Source organism: Lissotriton vulgaris, chromosome 2_1 (assembly GCF_964263255.1).
Source record: "Lissotriton vulgaris chromosome 2_1, aLisVul1.2, whole genome shotgun sequence".
NCBI lineage: Eukaryota > Metazoa > Chordata > Amphibia > Caudata > Salamandridae > Lissotriton > Lissotriton vulgaris.
In genome coordinates, this window is record NC_141687.1 from 25556394 (window position 1) to 25576839 (window position 20446).

General features: G+C 47.7%; 1 protein-coding gene across 1 annotated transcript in view; it reads left to right on the top strand.

Annotated features, from left to right (window-relative positions):
• The first annotated feature begins 10782 nt into the window (after positions 1 to 10782).
• LOC147729487 (uncharacterized) overlaps positions 10783 to 20446 on the top strand; it is a 47489-nt gene continuing 37825 nt past the window's right edge. Inside the window, exons 1-2 of the mRNA XM_086954001.1 lie at positions 10783 to 10855; positions 13666 to 14518. Of these exons, the coding sequence (XP_086810127.1) occupies positions 10783 to 10855; positions 13666 to 14518 (926 nt within the window). The remainder of the gene's footprint in view (positions 10856 to 13665; positions 14519 to 20446) is intronic.

The following is a 20446-nucleotide window of genomic DNA, read 5'->3' on the forward strand; positions in this document are numbered from 1 at the left end:
TGTCTTTGTTTTTGGTGATGTTCTAGCACAATATATCCAGTTGTCTCTCAGCCAAAGTAACCAAAATGGTTGTATGTCTTGTGCGTACACATTTAAATGCGATTTGTATATTACACGATGATTAGGCTGTGTGACTTGCTTAATGTGGAAATTTTTTAATTTTGAGGTGAATGGCATTCTTGGCAGTGTTCGTGTCTACTACTTTATTTTGTGGGTTTACGTGAAGGGAGCTAAAATACCCACAGACTTGGGTGAGATGTCTTTAGTGAGTACCAGTAAGTAGCAGCAGCTACGTAATGTGGTTGTAGTTCCTCACCCACCTGCAATGCTGGGAACTGGAGCGGTGCATAAACACGCTCTTTGTACGTATAGTCCTTGCTTACGAGAAGCAAGGCTGTCAGTAACAGAGACTGCCAGCTTTGCTTCTCATAAGAAAGGGCTATAAGTACAAAGTGCTTGTTTATGCACACCTTGTTTGAAGTGCCACAGAACCGGTTTCTAAACCCAAACAACCTTTGACAACTGACACAGCAACTGGTAGCTCTGTTGTGTAAACACAATTATTGTTGCATGAAGGGGCCAGTCCCCTCTGAACATTGGGCACCACCACATCCACCACCACCACATCCACCACCACCACATCCACCACCACCGCGTCCACTATGTCCACCACCATGTCCACCACCACCATGTCCACCACCACACCCACCACCACCTCCACAACCACGTCCATCACCGCGTCCACCAACGCCGTGTCCACCCCTACAGTGTCCACCACCATATCCACCACCAACACCAACACATCCACCACAACCACCATGTCCACCACCACCAGATCCACCCCATTCACCACCACCACGTCCACCACCACCATGTCCACCACCACCACACCCAACTCCACCACCACCACCACGTCCACCACCACCAAACCCACCACCACCACCACGTCCTCCACCACCAACACGTCCACTACCACCACATCCACCACCACCATGTCCACCACCACAATGTCCACCACCACAATGTCCACCATCACAGCCACCACCACGTCCACCACGAGGCCACCTCTCTCTATCTATCGCCCTCACTTTATCTATCTATCGCCCTCACTCTATCACCCTCACCCTATCTATCGCCCTCACTCCATCTATCTATCGCCCTCACTCTATCTATCTATCGCCCTCACTCTATCTATCTATCACCCCTCACTCTATCTATCCATCACCCCTCACTCTATCGCCCTTACTCTATTGCCCTCACACTATCCATCTATCTATCTATCTATCTATCTATCTATCTATCTATCTATCTATCTATCTATCTATCTATCTCCCTCTAGCTATCTATCTATCTATCTATCTATCTATCTATCTATCTATCTATCTATCTATCACCCTCTAGCTATCTATCTATCGCCCTCTATCTATCTATCACCATCTATCTATCTATTTTTCTATCTATCTATCTATCTATCTATCTATCTATCTATCTATCGCCCTCTAGCTATCTATCGCCCTCACTCTATCTATCGCCATTTACTCTATCTATCTGTCACCATTCACTCTATCTATCTATCGACATTCACTCTATCTATCGATCGCCCTCACTCTATCTATCGCCCTCACTCTACCCATCTATCTATCGCCCTCACTCTATCTATCGCCATTCACTCTATCTATCTATCGCCCTCACTCTATCTATCGCCCTCACTCTATATATCTATCGCCCTCACTCTATCTATCACCCTCACTCTATCGCCCTCACTCTATCTATCGCCCTCACTCTATCTATCTATCGCCCTCACTCTATCTATCGCCCTCACTCTATCTATCTATCGCCCTCCCTCTATCTATCTATCACCACTCACTCTATCTATCCATCACCCCTCACTCTATCGCCCTTACTCTATTGCCCTCACACTATCCATCTATCTATATCTATCTATCTATCTATCTATCTATCTATCTATCTATCTATCTATCTATCTATCTATCTCCCTCTAGCTATCTATCTATCTATCTATCTCTCTATCTATCTATCTATCTATCTATCTATCACCCTCTAGCTATCTATCTATCGCCCTCTATCTATCTATCACCATCTATCTATCTATTTTTCTATCTATCTATCTATCTATCGCCCTCTAGCTATCTATCGCCCTCACTCTATCTATCGCCATTCACTCTATCTATCTGTCACCATTCACTCTATCTATCTATCGCCATTCACTCTATCTATCGATCGCCCTCACTCTATCTATCGCCCTCACTCTACCCATCTATCTATCGCCCTCACTCTATCTATCGCCCTCACTCTATCTATCTATCGCCCTCACTCTATCTATCGCCCTCACTCTATCTATCTATCGCCCTCACTCTGTCTATCTATCGCCCTCACTCTATCTATCGCCCTCACTCTATCTATCGCCCTCAGTCTATCTATCTATCTATCTATCTATCTATCTATCTATCTATCTATCTATCGCTCTCACTCTATCTATCTATCTATCTATCTATCTATCTATCTATCTATCTATCTATCTATCGCCCTCACTCTATCGCCCTCACTCTATCTGTCTATCTATCGCTCTCACTCTGTCTATCGCACTCACTCTATCTTTCGCCATCATTCTATCTATCGCCCTCACTCTGTCTATCTTTCTATCGCCGTCACTCTATTTATCTATCTATCGCCCTCACTCTATTTATCTATCTATCGCTCTCACTCTATGTATCTTTCGCCCTCCCTCTAGCTATCTATCGCCCTCACTCTATCTGTCTATCGCACGACCACAGCATCCCTCAGGGGCACCACAGCATCACTCAGGGGCACCACAACATCACTGTCCGTTACCACAACATCACTGAATGCCACAGCATCACTCGTCGCCTCCACAACATCACTCCGTGCCACCACAGCATCAATCTGTGCAACCATTCAACAACAACTGGTTCAAATATGTTCTCTCAATGTTTCAAGCTTTATTACAAATGTCACAAAAATATGTTAATATTTCACTTCTGATTTTCGTCACAATAAAATACACTGAACATAATCTTCACTAAATGTATTTACAAAAGTTTAAGCTATTGCCATTATAAATTACAATAACTTTTATTTAAGTATTAATTGTTTAAAAAAATGAAAAGCCATTGTTATATGTAATATCAATACATCTAAGTCACATTAATACAACACATGTTGCATTACAAATGCTATAGGTGTCACATTTGCAAAAGTTAAAAGTATTGGCATTGTAAATGACAAAGCTATTAATTTAGCTATTTTCAAAACCAACACATAAATAAAAAAATTGTCATTTACAAGACTAATAGCTCAAACTTTCCTAATGCGAGACCTATTGCATTGCAAATGCTTGTTGTTGATTGTTGCCTGTGTCCACTTGGCTATGATGTCATTGAATTGCTGGAAAGAGGGTTAAAGTTCTTGTGATTGGCTCAGCAAACCGAAGACATTCTCCATGAGCAGCTTCTTCACCAAAATGCTCATGGTTAGAACCCCAGAAGAGAGGCCTTGATTGAGGAGAGGAGCCCAATGCCTATCTAAGGACAGAAATTGGGGGCTTTGGGCGGCGATTGAGGCCAGGCCTTGGACTGGGGTTTAGAAGAGGCGCTGGGTAAACTGGCTTTTGGTAAGAGGTAACCTTGATACCCCAAGCTTCGAAAATGTGGTGCTCGTTTAACACTCTTTGGGCGATAGCAGCTGTTTTCCGCGACACCCTCGTTGCCTCGGGCATTGCTGTATTTTCCCGTGTGAGGAACTCTATTGCAAGAAGATCCGTTGTATTCTGATCTGCTATATTGGGAATGGCCATTAATAGTTTCAAGACATTTCCCCTGTTTAGTATATCTTGGTGCCATTTTGATGTGTACTTGGGTTGTAGCAATGTGAGACTCAAGCTGATTGGCAGTCTTTTTGAGGCCTGCACTTGATTTGTAGATTCTCCAGCGTACAATGAGTGGTCTTGCCGATTTTTAAGTTGTGCATCCTCCCTTAGTACTGGTAGCTTGACCTCTTTGGGGGAGCTATAATTGGTTATGTTGTTTCTTGTCAATGTTATTTCGCTGGGTGGCATTGAATACTGCGGATAAAATGAGCCCTTAGGTAGCTGATCCGGGGCCTTCCGTATTTGTTTTCCTTCACTCGGTGTAACAAGTTTTTCGATGTTATAGTTTAAGCTATTGTTTGTCTGATCTTTATTGACGTATTGATTAATGACCGTTGACGCGATTGCGTCTGTTCTGGGAGCCCTATTTTCTTCTGTCGCAATATCGGTGCTAATTAGAGATTCTCTTTGTCCATCGGGGCATGTTGGATTGTTTGATGGCTTTTGTGATGAAGATATAGGAATTACACTTGGGTTGGTGTTAGCATTTGATCTGTGGAGAGCTAACATTGCCTGCGGCGAGTTCCTGTTATTTGTAGCAGCTAGAAGGCCCGGGAGTTGTTACTGTGTTTTGAAGGATGCTTGTTTGGGCCGGAACTGTGTGTTGCTTGCCCCCCTTTTTGGGGTCAGACTCTGACTTGGAGCACTGTTTGCCGAAGATTCAGTTGCTGGCTGCTTGATTGAGGGGAAGTAATTTTTGATTCCGTCCCTTCTGTTTCTGCTGGCAGCATGCTTTGGTAATGGCTGAGTCCATTTGGACTGTCTTGAAACATTTCTTGAAATAGAAATGTTTGCCTATGCCTCCAAACTACTTCAAGTGCACACTCATTCACGTGCAAGTAAACCACAATTTGTTAGTTTACAAAAAACACTTTATGTTTTCAATTTTTTCAATTTTTTCACAGTTTACAAAAGAAAAATTCAAAAAGACAGAGCTCAGACCACTATCGACCTCATGTCTTAGCCATATATACTTTCAAAACACTTAATACAAATGTGCGAAAAACAAATAAATGGTGAACAATTCAAACAACAGTGACTTTTGAAACGTAAAGAACAGTGTCATGAATACATGGACCACAAAACCTTATACATTTGTGAAACAAGAACTTTTTCAAACAGTTAGAAAACACGGGGAGACAATACAATATGACGTTTTCAACAGTTGGACTCCCACAACCTGAACAGGAGTTAATCAATTAAATTACAGGAATATTGCTCATTTCCGCAACAACTGACATTGGCCAACTGGCCAAACAAAAACCCAAAAAGAAGGGGGATGCCGACGCGTTTCGAATCCTGATTAGCGACTTGCAGGATTCTCGTCAGGGCAGTCTGAATCTAGTCCATGGGAACTTGTATGAATCCTGCCCACAGTCAGTTCTGTTTGTGTGGAAAATGTCGTCTAGGCTTGTTGGCCTGCGCTGCGTTATTCCAGGAAGCTAAGCCACGTCTTCGCCACATGGGGTGAAGTTCTTCTAATTTTTTAGACACCAAACCGCGGTGGCCATAGTGGGGGTTCAGATTGCACAGCCGCGTTTCTCCGCCCAAAAAGCAGTTTGTTAAGTGTCCGTGAGGGTTCCGATTATCTCCGCACGGAGGGCAGTTGAGTGATTATCGCAATATGTTTTGGAAAGCTTCCGAACAGTATACTGGCTCCACCACAACAGACCAATGTTTGTCCAAACATTGGCTGAGTCCATTTGTCCAAACATTGGTCTGTTGTGGTGGAGCCAGTATACTGTTCGGAAGCTTTCCAAAACATATTGCGATAATCACTCAACTGCCCTCCGTGCGGAGATAATCGGAACCCTCACGGACACTTAACAAACTGCTTTTTGGGCGGAGAAACGCGGCTGTGCAATCGGAACCCCCACTATGGCCACCGCGGTTTGGTGTCTAAAAAATTAGAAGAACTTCACCCCATGTGGCGAAGACGTGGCTTAGCTTCCTGGAATAACGCAGCGCAGGCCAACAAGCCTAGACAACATTTTCCACACAAACAGAACTGACTGTGGGCAGGATTCATACAAGTTCCCATGGACTAGATTCAGACTGCCCTGACGAGAATCCTGCAAGTCGCTAATCAGGATTCGAAACGCGTCGGCATCCCCCTTCTTTTTGGGTTTTTGTTTGGCCAGTTGGCCAATGTCAGTTGTTGCGGAAATGAGCAATATTCCTGTAATTTAATTGATTAACTCCTGTTCAGGTCGTGGGAGTCCAACTGTTGAAAACGTCATATTGTATTGTCTCCCCGTGTTTTCTAACTGTTTGAAAAAGTTCTTGTTTCACAAATGTATAAGGTTTTGTGGTCCATGTATTCATGACACTGTTCTTTACGTTTCAAAAGTCACTGTTGTTTGAATTGTTCACCATTTATTTGTTTTTCGCACATTTCTATTAAGTGTTTTGAAAGTATATATGGCTAAGACATGAGGTCGATAGTGGTCTGAGCTCTGTCTTTTTGAATTTTTCTTTTGTAAACTGTGAAAAAATTGAAAAAATTGAAAACATAAAGTGTTTTTTGTAAACTAACAAATTGTGGTTTACTTGCACGTGAATGAGTGTGCACTTGAAGTAGTTTGGAGGCATAGGCAAACATTTCTATTTCATATTGTGTGGCCCTGCCTACCCTCCTTCCCCCTGGGCCCAGCCACCTTTGTGCTTTTGAAACATTTCTTGGCAGTGCGTGGAGACCCCACTTTATGCTGGGTGCAAGAGTCACTGCCTTTGAAGTTTTGATTAGTTGAGCTGCCCGATTCTCCTTCCTTACTTTCAAGGGCTGGGGGTTCTGAAGTCACGGCACCAGCTGGAGAGCAGGCAGTGTTGGCTAGTGATGTGTTCTTCAGCTCGTTTAGCACTGTTGTGAGCATTGTTGGAAGGGTCATTAGTTTATCCACGATCTGACTACAGCCGCAGCGGAGGTCTGCCTCCGTCTATGCTCTTCTAATTAGCGCCTCCACTGACTGTTGCATGGTGTCTAGGATGGAGGCCCAAACACTTCCATCTTGTTCTTTTGGCCCACCCATCTCCTTTCGCTCCCCTATGTCCCTTGGGGGCTGGCTGTCACATGAAGGATTTGAAGATGGCTTCGCAGGAGGTATGCCTATGTGACGGTCTGGAGAGTATGCTGCTAACATGTCCTCCCATTCTTAAGTGCTCAGATAGGATAAGGCCGCCCTTCCTTCTTCCTGCTTGGACTTGTTAATGATCGCTGTTGGAGTGAGCGTGTTGATACTAGTGTGGCTAAGACCAGAGATGTTGATGTTAATAGTGTCAGCAATGGTAGGTGGATCCAGGCTGCAAATGCCTTTCCCATGAAGTGCCGATGGAGATTGCATCCCGCTTGTCTCATCAGCTGAGGGGTTTGGGAGAGCTGTTTGAGGAGCTGTCAGCAGCTGATTATTCTGGTTTCTCTTTTCCATGGGTGTTGATTGACTTGTTCTTGTTAGAACCATTGGTGTAAGCGCTTGCTGAACATCCCCTGCTGCTAGGGTCTGGGGCGTTGCTGTTGCTGAGTAGTCTGAACTCTCTGAAGCCTGGTCTGCCGATAGTTGAATTGGCTGGGTCCCTGAGTGACCCTCTGAAGGCTTCATTAAGTGTGCAGCGGTCGCCTGAAGTCCGATATTTTGGGCCAAATGATTTGTAGCCAGTGTAGGGGCTGCTACTGTTGTGCTGGATAAGGTGGAGACTGCCCCGGGTAAGCTTGAAGTTGGATTCCTATTAGAGACTGAGTTGGTGTGATCCACTGATGGAGAAAAGCTCGGCTCACTGGCTTGAGGGTGTATTAAGGCTGTAGTTCACTGTGGTGAGTAGGGAGTTTGAACCAGTAGAAGGGGAACTGAAGCACTTTAAGTGCTGCGTTGGTTGAATAGATGACAGCGCCAATGTCTTTTAAGAAGTTGAACTGTGTGAACATTTTTGGCTGAGTTAGAGAGACCTTCGATTTGGAGGACATTCTCCTCCTTGGTGGCACGGTGTCCATTAGGTTGACCTCTGTTTGATTGTGCTGTGAGTGGACCAGATTTACACTTCTTTCTCTTACTCTCTGCTTGTCTGGGCTGGATGGGCCCCCGAACACGCCCTGATCTCATGTCTTGATTGGTTAAAGGACTTAGGCTCCATCTTCTTCTCCGTTGCCCCTCCTTTTCGCAACTGTCGGTTTTTATTTGTGTGCTTATTTCTTTACCTCCTCCAGTGGCTGGTGGCTTGATACCTTGTTCTCCTCTCTTTATGTTTCCTTGAGGTGAAGTTGGGGGTGAGGTTAGGGGTGCTTAGTTTGTATCTTGTTGGTGATTTTATTCAGGTCCACTTTTCCGTTATATTTGAGTGTGATGAGTTTGACTAAAATTGAAGACTTGAAGGTATTTTGTTTGTTATTTGGTTGGTTTTGTTTGGTATTGTATCTGTGTGATTCTGTGTAATTACCAGGCCCCTGCCTAGCTCCGAATACTCTTCACTTCACCGCTGGGGAGGGAGGGACTGTTGCTGTTGTCGATTTTTGCTGGGCTTGTTCTGCTTTACTGCCTTACTCTGCCTAACTCTGAGCCTTCTCAGGGTGTCTTTTCCTTTACCTTGCGCCTTGTACTGTGCTTCTGAGCGATGTCCTGAGCCTTGGGTTTTTTTGCCCCCCCCCTTCTCCTCCTCTGATCCTCTCTGATCACCACCAGCTTCCCTGCCCCCTCCCTCTCTGCTGCCACTCGCTCACAGATGCTGCTGCTGTTGTTGGAGGTATTGAGGGTCAGAGTGGGCTCAGTTGAGCTCTGTTGGGGGAGCCAAGAGGGTCGGGGGGGTGGGTCAGGGGCTGCTGAGGATCTTCTGTGGGCAGCTGCCCCCCTTAGATAGCTTCAGGCGGAGGAATCTAAAATCCAAAAGATGTCCACAAGTCAAGGGAGTTGGAAACACAACCTCGAGGTGGTAGGACTTTTGTTTTATTTAATACTATTTTATTTTGAGGTCCCTTCCTCAGTCGCCCGGTCTCCTAATGAGGCTTCAAATGAGGCTCTTGCACAGGCGCTGGCGCGGTCACGACATTACCAGGCGTTTTTTAGGCTACTGCTTCTGGAGGGGGCAGTGAGTGGTGGAGAAGAGTGGGCAAGGGAGCGTGAAAGTAGCGAGGGGAGAGTAGGGGCAGGGTGGGTAAGCAGTTGGTAGAACCTCACCTCACCTCCTCTCCGGTCCTGACCACGGCTCTCCTGCCCCTGCGCTCCGCAGTGCACTTCTGCTCTGAGGCTCCGGCCCTCCTGTGGCTTCGGAGGCTCCTGCAGCTCTCTCGGGGTTCTCCTGCAACTCTAATGGCTCGGCCGCCTAGCCTTTCTTGCTAGTCTCTCTCGGCAGGACAAAGCCCTTGGTTAGCGGCTTGCACTGCACTGAGCATCTCACCACTCTCAACCCGGAACCGGAAGGAGGTGTCACTCGAGCCTGCTCACAACTAATGACTCTTCCATGACCCCTATTTCTGGGTTTCCAGAGTAAAGTCAGTGGTTAATGTGAGCTGGTGGTTTCCGGTGTTCAACACCGGCTCTAATAGCAGTCTACCACATGGTGGCACTGACTTTTAAAATTGAGTGAGCAGACAGACAGCGTTTAATCATTCAATATACATTAACAAGCATTTACAATGCAATAGGTCTTGCATTAGATAAATGTAGAGCTCTTGGCTTTGCAAATAGAAATGAAACGTGGCTTCAGCCTGCCTTTGTTTTTTATTTATTGACTTTTGTAGAAATGGTGGCATACCGCACTTTAGCGTTAGCTGCTTAAATCTAAGCGCAGCATGCCGCCATTACTACCAAAGTCAATAAATAGAAAAAAAAGTTATGTGCATCTGTATTGTTTCCTGATTATTTACTATTGCAACAAATGTGGCACACCGTGCTTTAGCTTAAAATGTTTAAAAGTGCCACTAGTGCTCTAAAAGTAAATGAATGGAAAAGAAAGAGACGTCCATCCAGTGCTAAACCCGGAAGTAAAAAGGAGGGTGAGCATTTTAAGCGGTAGATGTACAATGAATGAAAGATGGAGTCAAGTTGATGAGTAACAGTAGTAAGGTGTAATTGGCAAACACTGGGGTGGGTAACAGTTTGGAGTGGTCGTGAGCATATCAATTTGCACGAGCTGCTTTGCTGGTGTTTGTGTTTTTAGTGTCTGCGTCTATATACGTGTATGTATATATATTTAGTGATCCAACATATTCTATTTTCCTTCAGCTGGTTCATGGACACGTATTTGAATTGAGAGTAATAATCTGTGAAATTGTGGGATCAAAGAGGCGTCCTAGCAAGGCATGGCAGTCATTAGTTAAGAGTGAGGCGCCCTGTTGCGCATCAGAAGGGGGCCTCAGTCCCGCCACGCAGCCTTTCCCACTCTGCGCTCCTTGTTGAACTGCTCCTTCACATACGCAGTTAAACGTAACTAGAAAAAGTTGATGAAAATAACATTGCTTCTCTAGAAACCATGGAAGAACAACAGGCCTATGAAGGAAGTGCTTAGACACCCCCTGCGTTGCGAATATTAGGAGTTCAGTCAATGATTCCGCCTCTGGGCCAAGAGAGATCAGTGTTAGGGAACCCTGGCTTGCCGCTGGGTGCGCATAGGGGGAGTGGGCAGGTGATGGGGGCGTGGCCTGTTGGCGGTGGGAGGAGTCAACAGAGCCCCTTTTGCTGCTGGAGCTGCACTCTTCACATAAGACAGAGTGTCCTGAGCCCGCACTGTCAATGCTTACATTCATTATCCGGACAGTAGATCCCCGGGCTCAGTGAGCGGCGCAGGACGGTAACTGTGTGAGGAGAATCCCTGTTCGGGACCCACTGCCCCCAAAGGATAACTTAAGAATCTAAATACCATTACCGGGCGCTGCCCTGGGTACCGCAGGCATGGACAGGGCAGTCCGGCTGGCGCTGGCGTTCAGCATCTTCTGCTGCGGGGTGGCATCGCATGAGACTTCTGGTAAGACCAATGTACTTCTATATTCAGAATTTAGTTAGAATTGCAACAACAATCACACACGGAGCGCTCCACGCACTGCAGAGCAGGCAGCAGTGCGCCCTCTCCAGAGCCAGGCTCGCAGACTCCTTCGGCAGCGCACCAAGAGCCAAGTTCCCTCACACGCAGCCAGTGTCTCCTCTTACATGCAGACACTTACCCTTACACTACCAGTGTGTCTGGTGACAATCACTGCGTTTGTTCTCACATAGTGTTTTGTGGTCCCACGGAGGCGCTGTGTCTGTGATCACAGGTCGTGTGCTGAAACGCTGGAGGGATGGGAAGTGAAAGCATGCCTTGCGCGTGTTGAGGGAGACGGGCCGTACACGTGCACGGGCTGGGGCCGGTTGATGCGTAAGTTTCTTCGCGCAGTTACTGCATGCAGCTGATGTAAGCGCACTGCTCCTGGACAGGAGATGTGCATGCGTATGGTGCGAGCAGGCGTTGTAATAACGCTGCGAGCCGCACGCGTGCACATCTCTTGTCTTGCTGTACACATGCACATGTCTTGTCCCCCTTCCAAAACCAAGTTGACAATAGAACTCGCTAGCTACAATGCTGCGCGCTGCATCGTTAGGCGAGACCTAATAAAAATGAAAAATACCTGCCACACATGCCATTCTTATAGCTTTGGATTCCCAGAGTAGTCTGAATTGTCACACTTGTAGGGTGTGATGGTTCGCAGTTGTGCTGGCACTGTCGTTGGCAGCGCTGGCAGGGTCAATGGGTGGTGCAGGCTGCAGGGGCCTCCGGAGAAGGGCCCGGCACTTCCTTTTTTACATATTAAGTACTGAGTAAAGTTGTTCCAGTTCCAGCACTGAGCAGTACACCAGAAATGAGCTCAGAAATGTTGTTCATGGGTTTATGGAAAGTCAACGCTGTAGTAACTTGCCGAGGATTCTGGGAAAATAATGCCTCTAGTGTGTATTGTAAAAGATACACAGGGCACAGAGCCTTCACCGCCTGCCGTATAGTACTTTGAACACAACAGCATGCTCGCCTCGTACCTCACACATCCGGTGAAACAAACCCACCAGAAAGCCACAGTAAAGCCGTGGACGCATCAACAAAAGTCACTAATGCGTCCTGGTGGCAGCTCTGTGCGGGCCTGCTGTGTGTTCGGCTCTGTTGCTTGTCTGGAAGCAGTGTTTGTTGTTGTTCATTAATGGCTCAGACTTGTATTCGAGACAGGCCCGGCTCCAGGAATTTTTGTTTGGGTGGGCCAAGGGCGCATTTGGGTGGGCCACTGCGGGCTCAATGTGTCGCTTCTGGAGGTAGCATACAAATAAAAAAAACTGTACTCCTGCGTGTGATAGAAGGGGATAACAGGAGATTCAGGGCCCTCCATTTGTTTTCCAAATCTCTTTCTAATCGTTAACACTCTCAAAAAGTGTTTTGATCCCATGTAAGGTCCTTTTGATGGGCAGAGGAGGTTTCTGAGGTGGGAGTATCAGGCCAGTAACACTACTCAGCCTGCCTCGTTGCCAGCCTTCAGAGAGAATCTCTCTTCATTATTACCTCCATCTGACCCCAGACTCTGCAGTACACTCCCTTCCAGGCCTGATCATCAATTTTCTACAATCTCTCTACCGTGCACCTTAACTCACAGCTAACCTTGGTCCCCAGCCCCATATCAGGCACCACCTGGTTTCATTCTCCATAATCCCACTAAAAAGATTTGTAAAATCACCTTCAAACTGAAAACCCTGAATATAAGAGTAAATATAATTAGCACACACTTTAAACTATGTTACACAGTGGCCCTAATGACCCAACTGCTAATTAAATAAGCAAAAACATTACAGGGTCTATTATAGCGCCGGTGCAAAAGTATTTATTGGTGTCCCACCACTGACCTCTTACTCGGTACACAACTTTACTACCACCCTCCAACAGTGCACTTCATCTCTCCTTAGCCCCTTTCAGTCATGACCTCCTCATCAGACTCCCTCCCTACCTGCCCCCCACCAGTGCCCATCACTCCAAAGCAACCCCCCTCATGACCGCCTCCTCAGACTCCCCCACTACCACCCTCCACCAGTGCCCCTCATGTAATGTAATGTAATGTATAGGCATTTATATAGCGCACTACTTACCCGGAGGTAAGATCAACAATCCCCAAGGTTATTTGGACATTTAGTTGTCGTGCATCCTTGCAGAAACACTCATGAATGATACCAACGACTTAAACACACGATGTAAATGAAAATGAAATAAACACGGCGTTCTAAGTAGGTCTTTCTCACAGATTTAAAAAAAATAGCCACACATTCTCTTACCTACTCCTTATGAACTCTGTCACAGCCGGATCGGATAAACAAACAGCTCAAGGGGTCAGGAAGGTCCGGAAAACGGCAAAACAAACTCCTCTTTACCAGCAGAAAATAATTAATTATCCACAAATCCAGTTCCAACGAAAGGCTTTGTCCCCTTCGCAGTGCCCCTAATGTACCTGCACGAGTCGGCGGGGACACAGCCCACCTGCCTAATAGGAGATGCGTGATTGGGGGTGCGAGCCCAGGCCCAATCACGCAACTCCTAAAGAAAGATAACGTTCGAAGAACGTTTTAACTTGCAGTGGCCATATTCTGCTGACATTGCTGACGTCACTGCCAGGGCCAAGGGTTATGTTTGGGTGGGCCAGGCCAAAGTTTGGGTGGGCCCGGCCCACCCGGCCCACCCTCTAGAACCGGGCCTGATTCGAGAACGGCTCTGAAATACCTGCGTCCGGTGCGCATGAGTGATTGCTTCTCCCTTTCCTTGTCTCCTCACAGGCCTTGGAAGCTCGGAAATGCGTAAGGCTGTTGTGCGCCAAGAGGCCGCTGGAGTCTACAGCTTGGAATGGCACCAGACCCAGGTGGCCGTCAAGGCCAAGATCAAAGCCCTGTGCATTCTCACCGACACCCTTAAGAAGGGGGAGCGGCTGCTGATGGAGCCCCCAGAGTACCTGCTCACCGACGCAAAGATCTTCTGGATGTGGCGGTACACGGTGCTCACCGAAGAGAGGGTGACGAGGCTGAGGGAAGTGATGGAATTAATCCAATTCAAGAAAGACACGACGACAGATTATAAAGATGCTTATGCCTATGTCTACGCAGGGGACACGAGTCATACCGTGCACCTGTGCCCGCTCTTCTGGAAGGCTCCTGCGTGTCTGGCAAAAAACTCCCAGCCGGGCACCCTGATCCACGAGGCCTCCCACTTCCTGGTCTCCGGAGGTCAGAACAACCCCATCCACACACTCGTCAACGAGGCGAGACGCTCCCGTGGCACCGAAGCCCGGAGCTCAGGGTCCACGCCGGACCCCCGCATCCAGGAGGTGAGCCGCTCGCTGGGCACCGTAGACCTGGCCTATGGCACGGGCTGCAGGCAGCTGGAGTTCGGCAGCAGGGGCAGGGCCCTAAGGATGGTATCGGGGGAGAAGGAGGGGTACCTGGCACTGGTGCACGCCACTCTCAACGCGGATAACGTAGAGTACGAGTTTGAAAAGACTCTTGTGCACCAGGGGAAGTACGAGCAGAGGGGCACACGTGGGAAGTCCTACACCTGCTGCGGGGAGACCGCCGAGGACTCGGTGTGTGAAAAGGCGGCGAGCCGGGACTTCCTAAAATACTACAAGGACAAAGAGTAAGTGATGCTTTGCAGTAACCACACTGACGGGGTTAAAAAAGGGTGGGCGTAAGCGAGGCTCGTCCAGGATACCAAAAGTGCACAGCCATATGACCCATCTTCAAATCTATCGGCGCTTCCTCCTTTTTAGTACCCTTTTTTGAAACAAAAAAACAAGCATTTGCAATGCAATATGAATGAATGAATTAAAATGACTTATTGATTTGATTTGAATCATAAAAAGGCGGCACATCCACCAATATGCATAAAAAACACGAGCAATTATATAAATACATTAATTATCATGAATCTCATTAACATTTTGAATTAAAAACACGTTAAGAGGGAATACACTAAGTCCTACTGAAAACTAGTGCCGTTGGTAAATTCCAGTAATTTCTCCAAGATAAAGTGCATGATGCTGTAAACAAATGGACTGCAAAACTGTTCGATTCCACTTTATCTAACGTGAGGACTAGTACCGTTGGTAATGTCCTTTTGTTTCTCCAAGGTAAAGTGCGTGGTACTATAAGTAAAAGGACGAGTAATTGTTCAATTGCACATTATCACATTGCATCCCCAGCCGGTTCAAGTTCTCCGTCGCTCTTTTCTAGGTCTATTACCGCTATACTCTGAGAGACTCCCGGCAGAACCAAGGTTGCAGTTTGGCCACTGGAGGGAGCCCATGAGCTGAGTCAGAACGCCAGAAACGCCGTGTCTGACAAACCGAGTACAACGCCGAGATTGCCGCTCCTGTCCACCTTCCGCCTTCCCCGATAAGGGGGTCTGCAGGGGAAGAGTAGCGGAGCACTTGGGGTCAAGGGTCTCCGGAGCGCACTGTCTCTGGTAGTCTCCCGTTTCCCAAGTGCACGGTGCATGTGCAGAGGATAGACGCCTCTTACAATTTTGCCGATTCTGCTGATTCTCCGGTAGCGCCCGCCCGCCCAAGGCGACCACTGACCACGGACTACACCGACCCCTGTTAGCTGTTGGCCGGGCAGCGCTCTTGCTGAGAACGCCGGCGGGAACGGCGGCGGTGGAAGCAGCCCAAGACAGAGTGAGGCACTAAGGCGGGCTACAGTGAGAGTAGCGGGAGCGGCCCGGCGGAAGCGGGAGCTGCGGCTGGGAACCAGGAGCTGCAGCAAGCCACCCCCGTGGGTCTGCCCCCCCCTCCCACCCCCCCCCCCGGAGCACCTGACAAACTTCCCAGCATTCAGGTGGCCAACAACCGCGTTTTTGAAAAACAGGAGATCAGGTGCCTGCAAGGAGCCTGCAAGGAGCCTGCAAGGTGAGAAGCGAGGCTGGTGGGAGGGAAGGAAGAATAGCAAGCGCGGCAGCCATTAGAGGCCGCTGCTAAGTAAGAGCCGGGGGTGGACCCAGGGACCCAGGGAGGCGGGTTGACTAGGTCCACCCAGCCTGTGGCCCCCCGTGTGCTCCGCTTGTTCGCCCACCTCGGACCAATCACCAGTCGCCGTTTGCTGCCATTTTTCGTCATTTGCCATTCCCTACCACTATCATTCATCAGCAGCAAAGTCTAACTAAACCAAACCAAACAAAACCAGCAGTAAATTAGACATCAACCCAGATATATTGACAACGCCGCTCATTCCAACTTATTATATACTTATTACTCATTACATACGCGAACAGAATTAAAAAGCCAGCTGCCAAACGGCCAACAGAGACATAAGCAATAAAGAAGGCTAACATCGCTTTATCAAGGCAGCCTGCATACTTCCCTCCTCCCTGTCAACCTCCTTGTCAACCAAAGCGCCAATCAAAGGGCCAATTTGTACACCCCCCTACGCAGCAGTATGAGGTCGGGGAGACTACGAGGCGAGGATGCGGCAGCATTACCATCACAGGGGAAGACAAAGAAAGCTAAGGGGGGTCCCCCATGTATGACCACCAACGGGGTGGCGGAAGAGATGGAGGAGGAAATTGAAGGGGCAGCCATGGGCAGGGGCAAGAGTCCCGCAAAGACAGCCCAGGAAGTTCAAGGATCTATCACAACAGCCCCCGCAACAGACTCCGCGGACCTTGTAAAAAATCCCCAGGGCACGCAACATCAATCTGATATTCTTGGTCTACTAAGCTTGGACGAAGGAGCCAATAAGAACAAGGACAAGGACGGTATAACCAGCAGCCCTGCTGTGAACAACGAAGGAATTAATTTGAGAGATGCAACATCACTCCCGGCACACAGTGAACAGGCCCCGCATTTAAAAGCAAGCAAAAGAGCCCTGATCACGGACTTCCTCAAAGTCTGTCAAAGACTTTCTACCGGGGGTGGGAGCGGGAAGGTACCACCACCACAAGACTCCGGCTCCAAATGTAGCAGCTTACACTACAACGCCCACATGGAGGGCATAAATAAGAAAGACAAACGGTCCGTATCACCACTATACCAGCCAAGGTGCCACAGCGAACCCAGCAAAGCCCAGACCGTAAGGTCAAGAACGAATTCTGGGCGCAAGGGGCCCGGCCCTCTATGGCTAAACGATTTAAAAATCAAACAATTAGCTAAGGACTTAAAGCAAGCCAAGGGGGAATCACCCATTCAGTCACCGCAAATGTCAAACATACTGCCGGTGCGCGCCCTAGTACATTGGGCCCCGGACGCAGCTGATGACTCGGTCTTTCAAGAGCCGAGTTTGCAGAACGCACATCCAATTCAGAACACGTCCACGACCAAAACTGAGGAACCTCTTCTGCAGTTTCAGGTGTATCCCCGCGTTGAAAATCCGGGCCCAACGTCTCAGGCAATCTCTTACAGTCCAATGTCCAGTCACCCAATGTTATGCTTGAAAAAAAAGCTGCGCCCTCTTTCCATCGGACAAGTCACTGAAGACACAGACGCTATCAAAGATAGTCCGACATTGAAGCTACAGCAACCAAATTTAACAGCACTTGAGACCGAAAAACTCAAATGAAGCCCACGCAAGTCATCAGCTCTACACTACCAAGGTCCAGGGATGGAAGAGAGCACCGACAAGAGATCAGGGTGCGACCAACCGTGTGAGCATCCCATCCAACCAAACCACTTAGTCTACTCTGCTATATCTCCGATCTCCATTTATAGACACTCTCAGGGGGAATCGCCAGTGAACAGTCAACCGGTTTCCATTTGGCCGGAATTACTAAAGACAATGGAAACCATAGGAATCGCCATGTCCTACCACCCGGACAAACTGGACACTCAAGTCGACCTCCTCCACCTCCTGGCGTCTCACGTCCAGGGGATCGAAGCAAACCTTCAAGAATTAAACACCATGATTACCAAGGTTCAATTGAATAAAGATCAGACGTTCTACACTTGTCACTGCTCCAACATAATAGACAAATTGGCTACAGTTCCAAGTCTGATGTCCCAAATACTGGGGGCTGTTAAGGATTCATCAAAAGACGCCCCTACGGAGACAACCACAACATCAAGTGATTTAACCGGTAACCAGAAGTCAAACGAGGATCACGGTAGGCTGACGAGGCTGACCATTGCTGGCAGGGGTGAGGAGAGCCTCGAATCGCAGGATCTTCTACAATCCCCCCCCAGTAAGGGAAAACAGGTCGCCAGCAATTCCAGACGACAACAACCCGGTAAACCGCATAGAGGCAGCCGAGTTAATTCAGGAGCCAACTCCCAACGTCGCGATAACCGCTAATCACATCAAACAGGCTCCAACGCTTACAAAGAGAGAACGGAAGCGACTAAGGAAAGCCAGAAAGGCAAAAGCACACAACCGAAGGGCCGCTCAAACCTCTCCGGGAAACTCCATCAACAACTCCGTGACCAAGGAAGTCGAACAGCATTTCGAGTGCGTCCCACCCGAAACCAAATCAATGCTAGAGCAAAGGACCATGTCAAGGGATTCCTTTCCCATCAAGGCACCCTCAATCTCAAAAGGAGCAACAGGTTACACTGTGACAAATCAGAACGCATTAAAAGTGTACAGCATCTTTAAACCGGTGGGACAAAAACCAGATAGCAAGGAACCACCTCAAGAGCCTGGAACCAACATAAACATTGATCAAAGGACGGAATTATGCGACAAGAATATAACTAGCCAAGCCCCAGACATCAACAGCCAAGTTATTTCAGTCAAAGCCGCAAAGATTAAGGGAGTCAACGCACGTGACCCACGTGACACACAGGGTGGCGAATTTCACGTTCCAGTCCCCAATGGACAAGACCCCGCCAACAGCGTACATAAGGAAAACTCACATACACTAGAGCAAGTGGTCGACCAGGCAGGAACGGCCCTCCCATCTAATGACGCGAGCACTCGACCAAAAATTCAAAAGCGGCCCACTCCAAGTAACAAAATCGAGTTTATTCCACAATATTGTTCAAGAGGGCTCTATGATATCCTGAATAGAGGGGCCATTTTAAGACTTCTAGAAGAAATTCCAGGCCTACGTCACTTAAAATCAAGCGACCTCGAATCAATAGAGTTCAAACCAAACCCTCTGCAATCAGGCTCAGACTCGACGATAACAACTTGGACTAATCATACCATCACAGATCAAATCCTCTCTCACAGGGAGGTTTTCGCCGCATGGGGTATTGAACTAAAAAAAGTGGAGCCTCCACGCTATCCCAGCCCGCTGCGGAAACAAATCACAAAAACAAGCCTTTTAAAAAATGCCAAAGGGCCAGATTCAAGAAGCAGCACCAAAGCGGAAGTGCAGCGACTTAGGCAATTTACAATCACTTTCGCTCACCAAGAGGCAGATACGCCCGAAAGACCTCATCACGCTATTCGGGCTCAAGCCCATAGGAACGTAGCTTGAACTAGATCAACGATGCGGGAAAAGCAGGGTTGCAAGATCTGCTCATGGAACATCAATGGCTTGAACACAAAGATGGAGGAAGACGACTTCATCGAGTTCATAACTCAATTTAAAATACTACTGTTCCAAGAAACCTGGCAGACTAAAAACTCGCCTTTAGTAGGATACAAAGAATTCCTTGTCCCAGCCCAGAAGGAGGGACGTCCCGGAAGGGCCAAAGGGGGTCTATCCATTTTTATATCAACTGACTTCACATGGTCACCAACTTGTATCGACTTAGATTCAACATGGATGCAATGCATCAAAGTGGAAGTTTCCCCCAACTTGGGACTCCTGATCGTGAACCTCTACTTGCACCCTAGCGGAAAACACAAAGGAAAAAGGATAAAACAACTAGTGACAACAATTAAGATATCGAAATCAACCTACCCAAGCGAAAACATGATTATAACGGGAGATTTCAATCTGAACCTAACTCGCGGACAGGAGGGAACCCTCCCCGCTCATATTGAGCCACGGCAGGGCAATCAATGCAGACAAAGTGCATTGGGAAGGAAATGTGCCTCTGAATTGGAAGCTCTCCACCTGTACACCCTAAATGGGAGAGGCCATCTGGACAGACCAGCCGCCCTAACGAGGGTCTCTAAGAAGTCAGGTTCTACCTTAGATTATACTCTGGCTGACCCCGACCTATTCCATGACATAAGTGACTTCCGGATACAGGAACGCGTAGAAAGCGATCATTTTCCTCAGACCTTCACCCTGACCATTCAACCCACAAAGTCAGAGAAGGCGGCGCCATTGACCTTGCACACACAAATTTTCAATTTAAAACGGTTAAACTGGAACGAAGGAAATCTCTCTACCTTAATGGCATCATGCCACGATCTGTTCCTCCTATCAGAAACATCGAGCGACACAGTCAAAACGTGGGAAAACTTTGTAACAGAGATCAATAAAAAACACCAATCCAACAACAGAGGAGGCAAACCCATAAGAAAGGGAGGTGGGGAATGGTACACACCGAAACTGCGTCAACTAAAAAGGCAAATAAATGCTTTCCTCCGGGCCAAACGCAAAAAAGATCCCCAGCTCTCACAACCCGTGCTGAACACAATCGAATCTCTAAAAAAAGAACTAAAAAGAGAGACCAAT